At 44.9% G+C, this 16,256-nt stretch overlaps 1 protein-coding gene across 1 annotated transcript; it reads right to left on the minus strand.

Moving 5' to 3' along the window:
- Window positions 1–16,009, minus strand: Dhrs1 (dehydrogenase/reductase 1). The gene is made up of 8 exons (XM_004661833.2): window positions 15,587–16,009; window positions 9,721–9,864; window positions 9,495–9,574; window positions 2,481–2,613; window positions 2,025–2,171; window positions 1,189–1,258; window positions 615–695; window positions 1–407 (listed from the first exon to the last, which is right to left on the minus strand). The coding sequence occupies exons 1-8, from the start codon at window positions 15,734–15,736 to the stop codon at window positions 271–273; spliced, it is 942 nt and encodes a 313-aa protein (XP_004661890.1). The 5' UTR covers window positions 15,737–16,009; the 3' UTR covers window positions 1–270.
- Between the last annotated feature and the right edge of the window lie 247 nt (window positions 16,010–16,256).

A 16,256-nucleotide genomic window follows, 5' to 3' on the forward strand; every position in this document is an offset into this window, starting at 1 on the left:
TGAAGGGGAAACGAAACCTTTATTGGCTTCTATTCAGTTACTTTTTCTTTTTTTTAATACTGAGGCACAAATTAAAACGTAGGGACAGGGAAAATCAAGGCACAAAGAGGATCTATCAGGGCTTCTAGAACTTACCACAGATGCCCAACAGTGGCCCTCTCTTTACATCAAGGCCTTGTGTAGGTGAGAAAGACTATTACATTCAGACAGGCCCAACCACCCAGGCCTGAATGGGAAGAGTATGTAGTAGAATTGGGATACGGGGTCAGGTTAGAATTTGCTGGTGTAGAGGGTCATAATCCACTTGGGCATGCGGAGGAAGCTGGGCAAGTAGGAGGCCAACCATCTCAGGCTGGAGACTTGAGAAAGAACAGAACTTATAGAAAGATAGTCTTGGACAGGGCGGCCTGGGAAAAAGAGAAGAACAGTTAGCCCTCACTTCTCATCTCATTCCTTAGACACCCAATGCTCAAAAAATGGAGGGAGCAGTACAAAATGTCAGCTAAGGACATTTCTTTGCAGGTAGAAGACCCTGGTGCACATCCACACCATACACATACACATACACACATAAAACCAAACCAAACCAAACCCTGCTTAGTCAGAACACTTACCATCTATATCCCGAAGGCCATACCGTCGAGCGAGGTCACAGGATGGCAGCACCTTTCCACTCAAGGTCAGGATATTGGGGTCTGTGGGTAAGCATGCGGTTGGAGATGGTGGACATGGGAGTAGTGCAGAGTGTTAAGCAAGGTCTGATAGCGTGGGCTCTGGGGCCCTGGAGACGTTTATTTTCTTCATCTTTTTCTTTCTTTTTTTTCTTTTGAGGTAGGGTCTCACTCTAGCCCAGACTGACCTGGACCTCACTCTGTAGCTCCAGGCTGACCTGGAACATCCTCTCCTACCTCAGCCTCCCAAGTGCTGGGATTAAAGGCATGCACCACCATGCCAGGCCAGAAAGGCTTTTTTAGATTCATATGAAGACTCTTGTCCACACCTCTCAGGAGCCAGTTTATGGGGCTCACAAACCTCAAACTAGGAATACTGATCCTTTGAGCTCCCAAGAGACACAGAAAAGACAAGCGCATTCTTCCTTCACCTCCCAAACCCAAACAAGGAGCTGGTTGCCAATACCCTGCAGATTTCCATGCCCTTACTTATTACCAGCTGCCCCAGTGTCTTCACCTGTTGCCAAAGCCACCACGCATTTGCCACTCATTTCTGTGGTTTCTGCTGATGAGAAAATTGACCTGAACTGGAAAATGGGTTGAGAAGTAAAGGATTAATTTCCAAGAACACTGCCCAAGCCTTCCCCACATTTAGCTTCTGCTACAGGAGAAGGCCTCAGACCTAATGCAGGACCATGTCTTAAAAGGCACCAGAGTTAACCTTCTTCATCTCAGGTGAACTCGTGCCCTAACCCCCAGGACTTGCTGTCTTTCCTAAGTGGAAGGGTCTGATAGAACTAGCTAGTGTCTGGATGGTCAAGACTAGTATCTGGGATTTGGAACTACATAGCCTTCTCAGTTATGACATGTAATATGCAACTAGTTTCTTTCCTTCCTTCCTTTTTTTCCATTTTTGGAGATCAAGCCCAAGGCCTGTAAATGCTGAGCACATGCTCTGTCCTTGAACTACAACTTTAGCCTAGATCAAGTTCTCACCTTCTTTGGGTTTCCGTTTTTCATTTTTTTTTTTTTTTTTCCAAGGTAGGGTTTTGTGCTAGCCCAGGCTGACCTGGAATTTACTATGTAGTCTCAGAATGGCCTTGAACTCACACAGATGCTCCTACCTCTGCCTCCCGAGTGCTGGGGTTAAAGGCAAGTGCCATCATGCTCGGCAGTTTTTCTATGTGTAAAGGAGCTAGTATCAGATGATTTACAAGATTAAAAGAAAAATGTGTATGCCTGTGCCTGCTCCAGTAAGCACCTGATATGTGGTAATGTTAACTCATGGTCTTGTCAGAGAATGGAGTGGCTGATTCCCATATTCTCCACTTCCCTCTCCCTTCCCTTGCCCACCCGCTTCAACACAGGGTCCTCAGGTTGCTCGTGCTTTGCCATGTACTCCTTCAGCAGTTCTGTCTGCACCATCCCTGGCCACAGAGATACATAGCTGACTCCGTGGTGCCGTAGCTGGTGGGCACAGTCAGCAGCCAGTCTGTCACACTGTGAAGGGACAGAAAGCAGAATGAGAGACAGAGGGCCTGACTATGTCACCTTCCTCTTCTGCCCTCCCCGAGTCCAATGAGGACATCCAGGCCCCTGACCTTCTCAGGAACCCTGAGGTCTCTGTGGCCCAGCTTTCTCCATTCATGCCTACTCTGGCAAATGGAGGGGAGCTCAAGAAAAGGAGCTGCCTGTGCATGGGGCAGAGGGAGAGGGAGGATCAGCCAGTCTGAACAGTGGGGACTGTACCTCCCAAATTATATCATCACTGACTTATACCTCCCCAAACTCTATGCTACTGGTCCTTACCGCAGCTTTGCCCACGCCATAGGGGACATTGAACATGTACTGCAGCCCCCCAAGGGAAGAGATGACCACGATGAGCCCCCGGCCAGCTGGTACCATCAGACGTGCTCCATACACAGAACATAAGTAGTGGCCTCTAGAAGGTAGGGTAGGGAAGTGGGAGGAATGAATGTGTTAATGCTGGTCCATGCTGCTTGCTCCATGTGCCCTCAGTGGCTGCTATCAGCAGAGGAAAGGCCTCAGTGGGGCAGCTGCAGACCTGGAGAATCAGGCAGGGTCCACATTCTGAGAGGAAAACTAGAAATGGAGCCAGTATGAATGTTCAATTGCTCCATGAGTGGCTAACAAGACAGGGCAATTTTAGATGACATAATGGAAGAAAGGCACTCTGTCATCTAAGTGATTGCAAACATAAAGTAGTTGAGGGGGAAGAAATTAAGAAATGCGTAAAGATCAGTTGGGCCTGGTGGCACATGCCTATATACAGCATGAAGGAGGTGGAAGCAGGAGGATCAGGAGTTTCAAGACTGTTTTTGGCTACAGTAAGAGTGAGGCCAGCCTGGGCTATATGAGACCTTGTCTCAAGAAGCCAAAGAAATGAAAGAAAAATGGTCTAAAGAACTGTAAAAATCAGCTGGTGTGGTGGTGCACTCCATTAATCCCAGCATTTGGGAGGCAGAGGTAGGAGGATTGCCATGAGTTCAAAGCCACCCTGAAACTACATAGTGAATTCCAGGTCAGCCTGGGCTAGAACAAGAACCTACCTCAAAAAAAAAAAAAATAAATAAATAAATAAATAAAATAAAAAAAAATAAAAAGAACTGTAGGCTGGAGGGATGGCTTAGTGGTTAAGGCATTTGCCTGGAAAGCCAAAGAACCCTGGTTTGATTCCCCAGGATCCACATAAGCCAGATGCTCAAGGTGGCGCATGCATCTGGAGTTCGTTTGCAGTGGCTGGAGGCCCTGGTGTGCCCATTTTTTCTGTCTCTGTCTTTCTCTCTCTCTGACTGTCTCAAATTAAAAAAAAAAAAAAAAAAAAAAAAAAGCCAGGCTTTAATTCCAGCACTTGGAAGGCAGAAGTAGGTGGATCACCATGAATTCAAGGCCACCCTAAATATACAAATATACATAGTGAATTCCAGGTCATCCTGAGCTACACTGAAACCCTACCTTGAAAAACTAAAACAAACAAACAAACAAAAACCCCAAAACAAAAACCAAAACAAAACCCTGCAAAAATCCAACCCTCACACTCTATGGGTATAGACCAATAAACTGAATGGAGAGATCTCAAAAGAAGAAATACAAGGCTGAACAGACGGCTTAGTGATTCAGGCACTTGCCTGCAAAGCCTAACAACCCAAGTTTGATTCTCCAGTGCCCATGTAAAGCCAGATGCACAAAACGGCATATGCATCTGGAGTATGCTTACAGTAGCTGGAGGTCCTGACATACCCATTCTGTCTGTCTCTCTTCTATCTCCCTGTGGTTGCAAATAAATAAATAAACAACCTTTTTTTTTTTAAAGAAAGAAAAAATACAAATACCAATAAATACTTGAAAAAAATGCTCAATATCTTTAGCCATAGAGAAAATGCAAATTAATACTGCTTTGAAGCCGGGCGTGGGGCGCACGCCTTTAATTCCAGCACTCGGGGAAGCAGAGGTAGGAGGATTGCCTTGAGTTCAAGGCCACCCTGAGACTCCATAGTGAATTCCAGGTCAGCCTGGGCTAGAGTGAGACCCTACCTCAAAAACAAACAAACAAACAAACAAACAAACAAACAAACAAACAAAAAACTGCTTTGAGATTCTATCTCATCCTAGTAAGAATGGCTATTGTCAAGAAAACAAATTACAACAAGTGGTGGCAAGGACGGAAGAGAAAGAGGAACCCTTAGATCCTACTAGTTGGACTGTTCCTGGCACAGCCACTATGGAAATCAGCAAGAAGGGTCTTCAAACAACGAAAACAGAACTAGCATAGGCCCCAACAAGAACACTATATCCAAAGGACTCACTGGGCATGTTGGCGCATGCCTTATTTGTTTATTTTTAAATTAAAAAAAAAAGTATTTATTTATTTGAGAGCCACAGAGAGAGAGAGAGAGAATGGGCACACCAGGGCCTCCAGCCACTGCAAATGAACTCCAGATGCATGTGCCACCTTGTGCATCTGACTTATGTGGGTCCTGGGGAATTGAGCCTTGAACTGGAGTCCTTAGGTTTCACAGGCAAGCGCTTAACTGCTAAGCCATCTCTCCAGTCCTGGTACGTGCCTTTTAATCTTAGCATTGTAAAGGCTGAGATAGGAGGATTTTTTTTTTTTTTTTGAAGTAAAGTTTCACTCCAGCCCAGGCTGACCTAGGTAGCCTTGAACTATGGCAATCCTCCTACCTCTGCCTCCCAAGTAATGGGATCAAAGGTGTGTACCACACCATGCCAGGCTAGGAGGATTGATTTGAGTTTCAGGCCAGACAGGGGCCACAAAGTGAGTTCCAGGTCAGCCTGGGCTAGAGTGGGACCCTGCTTCAGAAAGAAAGAAAGAGAAAGAAGAAATCAAAACAAACAAAAATCACACCCACCCATACCCACCCACCCCAAAGGACCATAAGTTAACACACTGTAGATAGAGATCCTTGCACATCCATATTTATTGCTGCACTAATCACAATAGCCTGGACATGAACCATCCTAGATGCCCATTAACTGATGAATGAATAATGAAAATGTACACAATAGTGCTGGTTCTATGGTGTAATGGTTAGCACTCTGGACTCTGAAAATGTACACAATGGAAGCTGGTGGCATAAACCTTTAATTCCAACACTTGGGAGTCAGAAGTATGAGGATCGCCATGAGTTGGAGGCCACTCTGAGACTACATAATGAATTCTAGGTCAGCGTGGGCTAGAGTGAGACCCTATCTTGACAAACTAAAAAAAAAGGTACACAATGGAATTTTATGCAGTCACAAAGAAAAAGTTAAATCATGACATTTTCAGGGAAATGGAAGAAAATAGAAATCATAATGTTAAAATAAGCCAGATTCAGAAAGACAAATATGGAGCCTGGTATGGTGATATGCACCTTTAGTCTCAGCACTAGTAAGATTGAGGTAAGAGGGTACATATAAATTCATGTCCAGCCTGGGCTAGAGTGAGATCCTGCCTCAAAAAATAATTTCTCAGCCAGGAATGGTGGCACACACCTTTAGTCCCAGCTCTTAGGGGGCACAGGTAGGAGGATCACTGTGAGTTTGAGGTCACCCTGAGACTACACAGTGAATTTCAGGTCAGCCTGGTAACAGTGGGACCCTATCTTGAAAAGCCAAAAAACAAAACAAAGACAAATAAACAACAAAAAAAGCCAAACCAAACCAAACAAAATCCAAAAACTTTTCTATCTCTCTCTGCTTACAAACAAATAAATAAAAATTAGAAAAAATATTGGTTATATACTTTCTCCCATATGTAGAACCTAGATTTAAAATTATACATGTATGTGTGCTTGTAGGTATGAAACTAGAAAACAGATCATGAGGGGAAGAAAAGATGTTAAGGGAGACAGGAAATTAGGTAATGCAATGCATGTAATAGGAAAGCAGAGGAGGAACTGAATGGGGAAAGAAAGGTAACCAGCTGAAGATATGAGGAGGTACTGGGAGGGCTGTGGGGAGTGGATGGGTGAAAACAAAGTACAACGATATGTACATATGTCACAATTAAACCCACTAGTTTGTACGCTAACCTAAATAATTAGCAAAAGTCAAAATATTAGGGCTGGAGAGATGGCTTAGCAGTTAAGGTGTTGAATGTAAAGCCAAAGGACCCAGGTTCAAGTCCCCAGGACCCACATAAGCCAGATGTACAACGTGGCACATGCATCTGAGAATGTCTGTGGTGGCAGGATGCACTGGTGCACCCATTCTCTCTCTCTACCTCTGTCTGCCTCTTTCTCTCTCAAACAAATAAAATAAATTTCTTCTTTAAAAATTAAAAACTGTGTAAACATGGAAAAACTAAAACCTAAAAGAACAAGTTCAGACAAAAGTGTTCAAAGACAAAAAGAACTGACATAAAAACATACAACCAGGGTCTCTCCCCTCTCCTGTCCTCTCATGGGAAGGAACTCTTGGTACTGTCTACTCTTTCCTTCTCTTAATCTAATAAACTATCTCTAAACCTTAGGGAAAAAAAAATCCATTCTATGTGAATTAATCCATAATTTGGGTTAATTTGAGCTGTATTTCAGTAAGACTTTTTGGAGGAATTGACAAAATAATGTAAAGATCAATGAAAAGAATAAACATATGAAGACAGCCTGGAAAATTCTGGAAAAAATATCTTGTAAATAAAAGGGATTTGCTGTCGCTACCCCACCATTACCTGAATTAAAATGTACAATAACATTAGGTAAGAGGTACAGTACTGATAACAGTACACAAATAAGTCAATGAAACAAAATAGCTAATAATAATAGTATAGAAGAGACATTTCAAATTAGCTGAGAAAATCTGATCATTCAGTAAGTGGACTTGGGGTAAATTACTAGTTATTTGGGTTTAAAAGGATGGATATTCTACCTCATTTATTATTTCTTTAATTCTTTGATAATTAACAAATTAAATATAAAGGGCTGGAGAGATGGCTTAGTGTTTAAGGCACTTACCTGGGAAACCTAAAAACCCATGTTTGACTCTCCAGCCACACAAAAGGTGAGGCAAGTGTAAGGTCGCACATGCCCACTAAGTGGCGTGAGCGTCTGGAGTTTGCAGTACCTGAGGCCCTGGGCTATTTTTTCCCTCTCTCTCTCTCTCTAAAAATAAAATAATTTTAAAAGTTAAAAAAAATTAGCTGGGTGTAGTGCCGCATGCCTTTAATCCCAGCACTCAGAAGGCAGAGGTAGGAGGATCACTGTGAGTTTGAGGCCACCCTGATACTCCATAGTAAATTCCAGATCAGCCTGGGCAAAAGTGAAACACTATCTTGAAAAACCAAAAAACAAACAAACAAAAAATTAAATTTAAAAATTTAATCATTTCTTTAATTTCTTTTTTTTTTTGTTTGTTTTATCTATTAGAGAAAGAGAGAGAGAGAGAATAGGCACATTAGGGCCTCTAGCCACTGCAAACGAACTCCAGATGCATGCACCACCATGTGCATCTGGCTTATGTGGATACTATGGAATTGAACCTGAGTCCTTAGGCTTCTCAAGTGTCTTAACTGCTAAGTCATCTCTCCAGCCCAGGACTTTTAATTCTTGTAATATGAATCCCTTGAAGCCTGTCTGGATACACACATGCCAATTTTTTTTTTTTTTTTTCGAGGTAGGGTCTCCCTTTAGCCCAGGCTGACCTGGAATTCATTACGTAATCTCAGGGTGGCCTCGAACTCATGGCGATCCTCCTACCTCTGCCTACCCATGTGCTGGGATAAGAGGGGTGCGCCACCATACCCAGCTCACACATGCCAATTTTTAAAATTAATTAATTACTTGTAAGCAGAGAGAGAGAGAGAATGGGCACACCAGCGCCTCTAGCCACTGCAAACAAACTCCAGACACACATGCCCCTTGTGAATTTGGCTTAGGTGGGTCCTGGGGACCCTGGGTCCTTTGGCTTCACAAGCAAATGCCTTAACCACTAAGCCATCTCTCTAGCCCACACATGCAAATTTTTGTATTTTCCTAATCTTGGTATAAAGGTAAACAATTCTATCACCAGGGGTTCGGGACAGCCTAGTTTTGTTAAAGGATGTATTACAGGAAAACCTAAGAGAATATGCCAAATGTTGGAGCATTCTGTGCACCTCTAAGCACCATCCTCCCAAGAGGAAAGAGCACCAAATGGTTTCTAAAGCTCAATGTAGTGGAGCATAACTGTAATCTTAGTGCTTGGGAGGCTAAGACAGCATGCTGGCTGTGAGTTCAAGGCCAACTTGGGGCTACAAAGTGAAAGAATAAATCAGGGAAAATATTTGTAAAACCAGATGCACAAAGTGGTGCGTGCATCTGGAGTTCATCTGCAGTGGCTAGAGGCCCAGGTGCACCCATTTATTCTCTCTCCTTGCAAATAAATAAATATAAAATATTTAAAACAATCCTGGGGGTCTTTTGGGGGAGAGAGAAAAAATAAATGAATATGGGCACGATAGCTCTCCTGTTGCTGCAAATAAACCTGCCATGTGCCAATTTGTGCATCTGGCTTTATATGGGTACAATGAGGAATTGAACCAGGACTGACAGCCTTTACAAGTAAGCACCTTTAGCCACTGAGCCATCTCCCCAGCCCTCTTTCTTTTAAGGCAAGGACTCACTTTCGCCAAGGCTGGTTGGCTTTGAACTCATTGTCATCCTTTTCCCTCAGATGGGATTAAAGGCATGGGTCATCATGCTGGGCTGGAGGAGTTGTATCCCCCCCTCCCCCAGGTAGGTTCTCGCTCTAGCCTAGGCTGACCTGGAATTCACTATGTAGTCTCAGAGTGGCCTTGAACTCACAGTGATCCTCCTACCTCTGCTTCCTGAGTGCTGGGATTAAAGGCATGGGCCACCATGCCTGGCTGGAGGAGAGTTTTATATCATTCATTAAATCTTTAAGAACCACATATTCTTTGAGTTACTAATTTTATTGCTATCCTTGAGTACTCTCCATTCAAGTGGTCCAGTGCCCCTTTGGCATGTTCAAATCTTTACTATTGATCTGCTCTTAATAAAATGTCTTGCTGCTTAATTGGGGAAAAACAAAACAAACAAACAAACAAAACAGAGCCAATTGTGGTGGTGCACTCCTTTAATCCCAGCACTCCAGAAGCTAATGTAGGAGGGTCACTATGTGTTTGAGGCCAGACTGGGTCTGCAGAGTGAGTTTCAGGTTAGCCTCTGCATTAGAGTGAGACTCTGCTTTGAAAGAGAGAGAGAAGGAAAAGAGGAAGGAAGGAAGGAAGGAAAAAAGGAAGGAAGGAAGGCGGCCCTAGTTGAGGGGAGCCTAGGCTCTCACAATGAAGTAAGAGAGACACACCTGAGCCCAACATTGTTGATATCATCCCAAATGGAGGCAGGGATTTCCCAGAATGATTTATTGATGGTGTTCAGGATCGCCTAGAAGATGTGGGAGGGTGAATGATTAGGTGATTTGATGGCAGGAAGGTGTGAAGGGCTGGATAATGAGACAACAAATAGGGATAAAGACTCAGGGGTTGATGAAGGGTCAGGAAGGTGCTGTTGGATCAAACTGAAAAGGGTACCTGGACCCCGGCATAGGCATTGTTAACCAACACATCCAGCCGCCCTTGCTGTTCCCGATCTACTTGCTCAAACAGGCTTCGAACTTCACTCTCCTGGCTTGAATCACACACCACTGGTACACACCGGCCCCCAAGGGATTGTGCCTGGAAAATAAAAGGAGGTGTGACTTCACAGTTGCACACTAATGGGATATAATTTGATTTCTCCTACTAAAATGAGCTTGGGAACTCCGAAGAAAATAGAGAACTCAAAGCCAGCAGCAGGGGCAACATGGCAGACAATACCCCCCTCTGGTGTTTGTTCTACGAATTCCAGGAACAGTAGGTTCTCACACCACCAAAGCAAGGTGGATTGGGATCTCAGGTTTGATAAGGTCTTACATATATAAGACAGTGTACTCTGAAAGTTCAGGGTAAAAGAAAAGGTATGGCATTTACTCTTAGAAACATGTAACTCTCATTTTCCTTGTCAGTAGTCATTTCCAAGTCACATGCTTTTTACCACTTACCTGAAACCCTTCTTCAGTCCTAGCCCACTTTCCCTCACTCTAATAACACTTTTGCTTGATAACTGAACAAACAAACAAACAAAAAATCAAAGCTATTAGCCTGTTGTGCCTCAAAAGCTACAAATGTGTCTCTATCCACCAACTTTTATTTATTTACTATTTTATATTATTTTTTCTTTTAAGTTTCCCCACCACTGGCTGCGTTTGTACAGAACCACATGTGCAACCAAGGGCCTCATTTTTGTATTTTCTGGTTTTTTATTTTTATTTTAAAGAAAGAGCAAGAGAAAGAGAGAGGGAAAGAGAATTGGCATGCCAGGGCCTCAGCCTCTGGAATTGAACGCTTGTGCCACCTAGTGGGCATGTATGACCTTGCGCTTGCCTCACCTTTATGCCTCTGGCTAATGTGGGAACTGGAGAGTAGAACCTGGGTCCTTAGGCTTCACAGGCAAGCACCTTAAACACTACGCCAGATCTCCAGCCCCTATTTTTATTTTATTTTGTTTTTCTGGTGTTTCAAGAGGTAGGGTTTCACTCTAACTTAGGCTGACCTGGAACTCATGGCGATCCTCCTACCTCTGCCTCCCAAGTGCTGGGATTAAAGTCATGCGCCACCACGCCCGGCTTCCAACTTTTATTTTTATTTGTTTACTAGAGACAAAAAAGAGACAGTGATAGACCATGAGTGAGAATGGGCGTGCCAGGGCCTCTAGCCACTGCAAACGAACTCCAGATGCATGCGCCACCATGTGCATTTGGCTTACGTGGGACCTGGAGAATGGAGCCTGTGTCCTTAGGCTTTTCAGGCAAGCGCCTTAACGGCTAAGCCATCTCTCCAGCCCTCCATACACCAACTTTAAAGGAAGAAGAGTACCTTATTACATGTGGAGAGCCCCTCGGGCCAACCCTAAAGATGGCGCCTGACGGAAAGTTCTATGCTTGGGACAAACAAGTCCATATTTGGAGGAGCTCGCCCTCACCGCTGCTCATTGGCTTTTGATGCTTGCCTGGAGAGATTGTTGACTGGAGAGGTTGCGTTGCCTGGGGTGATTGGGCAGAGTGAGTGCGGAGGAGATGAAGCTTGAAGTTGCCTGAATAAACTGCTGTAAGAACAACTGGTGGTTGTGTCTTCCTTGCTGGTCGAGGCGGACGCGACAATTACAGAATAATTCTCAGCGATTAAAGGCACTTGCTTGCAAAGCCTGATGGACTAGGTTCGATTTCCCAGTACCCACAAAAATACAGACACACAAAGTGGCACATGCTTATGAAGTTCATTTGCAGTGAGAGGCCTTGAAATGACCATTCTTATTCTTTCTCCTTGCAAAAAGATGGGGGTGGGAGTGCATTATGTTGATTCTCAGCTTCTCTAAGAAGACAACTGGATCTGTTTCTGTCCCTTCTAACATGTAGCCACCATGAGAGAGTACATTTCCACTTATGTTGACGAGGCTTATGTCTAGGTTAGCAACTCTTGCTAGGAGCTATACTTGTCTAGACAGATGGCCAGACAAGACCACAGGGGCTCCTACAGCATCTTTGTGAGACCAGCTCTGGCAGGCAAGTGCTCAGGACAGTGTTTGTAGACCTAGAACCCATTGCCATTGATGAAATCTAAACTGAAGCCTACCACCAGCTCTTTCTCTGAGCAGCTCATTACAGGCAAGGAAGGTGCTGCCAGGAACATTACACCATTGGAAAGGAGACCACTGACCATGTCTCAGATGGAATTCACAAGCTGTGTGACCAGTGCTCAGGTCTTTAGAGCTTCTTGGTTTTCTGAAGCTTCGGTGGAAGAACTGGCTCTGGGTTTACCTCCCTGCTGATGAAATGTCTTTCTGTTGATTATGGCAAGAAGCGCAAGTGGGAATTCTGTTTACCCACCCCCCCATCAGGTTTCTACAGTTCTGATTGAGCCCTGTAACTCCATGCTTACTTTCCACAGAACCCTGGAGCATGCTGTGCCTTCATGGTACACACTAAGACTGTCTATGACATATGTTGTTGAGATCTACACGAACCTTGACCACTCTATTAGCCAGGCTGTGTCCTCCATCACTGCCTCCCTCAGATGTGATGGAGCTCTATTTATTTGACAGAGCTCCAGAGCAACCTGGTGCGTGACCCCCTGTCTCCACTTCCCTCTGGCCATAAGCAGCTTTCTGTAGCAGCCATTCAGATGGTGAAATGGTACCTTTGCTGTGGTAAACACATGGCCTGCTGCCTGTTGTACTGTGGTGATGTAGTTCCCAAAGATGTCAACACTGCCATTTCCTCCATTAGTCCAAGTACAGCATTTAGTCTGTGGACTGGTATTCCACTGGCTTCAAGGTTGGCATTAATTACCATCTTCCCACTGTGGCTCCTGGTGGAGACTGGCCCTGTTATAGTAAGCAGTATGTCTGCTAAGTAACATGTCAGCCAATGCCAAGGCCTCATACCACAAGTTTGGCCTGATGTTTGCCAACTGTATCTTTGTTTACTGGCAGGTGGGTGAAGGAAGAGAGGAAGCAGAGCTTTTTGAGGCCCATGAAGACATGGCTGTGCTAGAGAACTATGAGGTTGGTATGTATTCTATTGAAGAGGCTGAGGAAGAGGATGAATACTAATTATGCATTCCTTTCATCCCAGCAGCATGTCATATTCTCAAAATTTGAATTTTAACATTAGCTGCCAGGCATTAAAGTTTTCTGATTGGATTATCTTCATCCAATCATGATCACACCCTTTCTGTGTATAACCACAAGATTTTAATATGATTTCTCAAAATCAAGGCTGAAAGGGGGATAAAACCCCACACAATTGTCTATTCACTATTTTAAGCTCTGAGTCCCACCCTACTACTCATTTGCCTGAACTACAGAATGTGTCCTAACTGTTCATTTGACCTCAGTCTTTTTGTCTTCATTCTTCATAACTCAGCCAGTATGAATTATCTAAAATACAACTTACAGGCTGGAGAGATGGCTCAGTGGTTAAGGTGTTTGCCTGCAAAGCCTAATCCAGGGTTCGAGTCCCTACTACCCACATAAGACCAGATGCACAAGGTAGTGCATATGTCTGGAATTTATTTGCAGTTGCTAGAGGCACTGGAACACCCACTCTCTTTCTCTCTCTCTTGTCTCTATTTGCCTCTTATTCTCTCAAATGTAAATAAATAAAGTATTTTAAAATACAATTTGCAAATGGACCAGAGGCATAAAAAAGTCCAAGGGGCTATTAAGTCCAAGTCGTGCTTCCAGAGTCACGTGTAACCCATCCTGAGTAACTGGCCTTTGAGGATTGACACAGGACAAGGTTGTCCTTAAGATGCCTACTGATCTGCCCAGAGTAAAGCTTAATGGAAAGAGCTTAAAGTGGCTCTGTTAGCAGTAATATGTTTGCTCAAAGATCCAGTGTCTTGACTGTGTTCAACTCCAGCTTGATTTAAGCGAGGTCTGAGGTGAGAACAATATGCATATGGATGGTTCAGTATCTTAAACTTAGTACTTGAGTGTAACCAAGGTGATTAGAAAGGAGCCAAGTCTTCCAAAACATGAAGACAGGAATTTTGAGATCCTGCAACCTAAGATACAATGTCATCTTTATTTTCCCAATAAAACAATTCCTCTTAAAAAAATACAACTTAGCCAGGCATGGTGGTGCACACCTTTAATCCCAGCACTCAGGAGGCAGAGATAGGAGAATCACAGTCAGTTTGAGGCCACCCTGAGACTACAGTGAATTCCAGAGTGAGACCCTACCTAGAAAAACCAAAATAATAAATAAAATACAATTTGTTTGAAGTCTTCTAACAGGATCACCTCTTAGAAAATAAAGTCTAAAGCAATTTAAATTATTTGTGTGTGTATATGTGTATGGGCAAACCAGGGCAGGCTTCCTGAGTGTTGGGATTATAGGCATTACAAGTCTGAACTCTGTATTTATTTATTTATTTAAGTCTGAACTCTTTACCAGGGTCATTTGGTGTTTTGTTTCAGTGCCATGATCAAACCCAGGACCTTGCTCATGATAAAGAAATGCTCTTCCACTAAGCAACATGCCCAACCCCTTACAATCAAAGTTCCACTCCTCTCTCTGGCTTCTTATTCACTACTCCTCCCTTGCATTATCTCACAAAGTTCATACTCTTTCACCATCTTCCCATTGTTTTCTCTATTTCTTGAAACTTCCTTTACTTAATTTCTTTAAAAATTTTTTTTTCTTTTTCTTTATATTTATTTATTTGAGAGAAAGAAAGAAGCAGAGAGAGGGAGAGAGAACGGGCATGATGCCAGAGCCTCCAGTCACTGCAAATGAACTCCAGAGGCATATACCCCCTTGTGCTCACGTGAACGCCTTAACTGCTAAGCCATCCCTCCAGCCCCCTTTTTTTCTTTTGAGGCTCTAGCCCAGGCTGGCCTCAAACTCACGACTTTCCTATTTCTGCCTCCCTGAGTGCTGGGATTAAAGGTGTGGGCCAGCATGAAGGCCTAATTCCTGTTTTTCAATGCAGTTCAAGAATCACTTTAGGCCCGCGTGGTAGTGCACGCCTTTAATCCCAGCACTCGGAAGGCAGAGGTAGGAGGATTGCCAAATGTAGTGGCGCACACTGTTAATCCCAGCACTGCGGAGACAAGAGGTAGGAGGTAAGTTCAAGGCCGCCCTGAGACTACATAGTGAATTCCAGGTCAGCCTCAGCTAGAGTGAGACCAACCAAAAACCAACCAACCAACCAAACAAAAGGAATCACCTCCTCCAGATTACTTTCCCCAACAACATTTTATTCATCTAGATGAACAACCCCCATTGTGCCTAGAGCATCTGTGCATATCTACATTGAAATGACTGGTTTCTAGATCTGATTTCCTGTTGGACTTTATCTTCTAAGAGCAGAGATTATATTTTATTACTATTGGTAACTCCAGTGGTTTGTCCAGTGCCTACCAAATCATAGGAACCAAATATCTATCTATATTTTTTCGTCGTAGGGTCTCACTGTGGCCCAGGCTGACCTGGAATTCACTATGTAGTCTCAGGTTGGCCTCGAACTCATGGTGATCCTCCTACCTCTGCCTCCCAAGTGCTGGGATTAAAGGCGTGCGCAGCCACGACCGGCTTCCAAATATTTTATTGAAATCTACTAGAGCTGTGAGTATGTAATGTTTGTTCAGTAACTCTTGCCTAAAACACTGGTAGTCGTAGGTTCAAAATTACTTCGTTGTAATTCCAAAGTGCTTGAAACTCTCGAAGTGACCCCCCCCCTCCGTAAAACTCTCTCGGTAGTGAGATTTATTTATTCTAAGTTTGTTTTGTTGGGGAATATTATGGTGTCAGCTGAGGGATCAAGTTAATTGGAAGGGCTGCTGGTCACTCACCTCCTGAGCTGTGGACCGAAGGGTGTCCAGGTGGCGGCCAGTAATGTAAACTGTGGCACCTGCTTGGCAGAGCTGCAAGGCAATTCCACGGCCAATCCCTCTGGAAGCGCCAGTCACCACACACACTTGGCCCTTCATGGAGGCTACCATGACTCACAGGAGAAAAGGAGCTATCTGTGGAGGCAAAGAGAGGCTTTGCGGGAATCTGCAGATTCTGTGGAGGCGAGGCCCCGGCACGGGTCAGGAGGAGGGCAGGCGGGAATCCTTCGAGGGGAGCGGTTTCACGAGAGGACGAGCAGCGCAGAAGCGCGGAGGGGCTCTCCGGCCCGCTTCCTCCGTCCGAGTGGAGCTAGCGGGGGGGGCGGGCGGCCACTGCCCGGGGCGCGTGCTCGCGACGTCCCGGACTCTGCGGAGCTCTGGTTCTGGTACGGCTCCCAGCGGAGCAGCGCCCGGGCCGGCCCCGCGCGGCGAGCTGGCGCGCTCTCCTGCGCCGACGCGCCTCCGCCCTCCCGCGACGCCGTGGGGCGACGGCAGGCGAGGCTCCGCGGCGCCCGCGCTCCCGAGCGCCGGGCGAGGACCCGGGGGCGGGCCCGGCCCGGAGAAGCCCCGCCTTGGAGGTGGGGGCTCGGGCCCCGCGGCGCCGGGTCGCGGGACTGTGACGTGTCCGCGC

The sequence above is a fragment of the Jaculus jaculus genome, chromosome 7 (genome assembly GCF_020740685.1).
Source record: "Jaculus jaculus isolate mJacJac1 chromosome 7, mJacJac1.mat.Y.cur, whole genome shotgun sequence".
In the NCBI taxonomy this organism is placed as follows: domain Eukaryota; kingdom Metazoa; phylum Chordata; class Mammalia; order Rodentia; family Dipodidae; genus Jaculus; species Jaculus jaculus.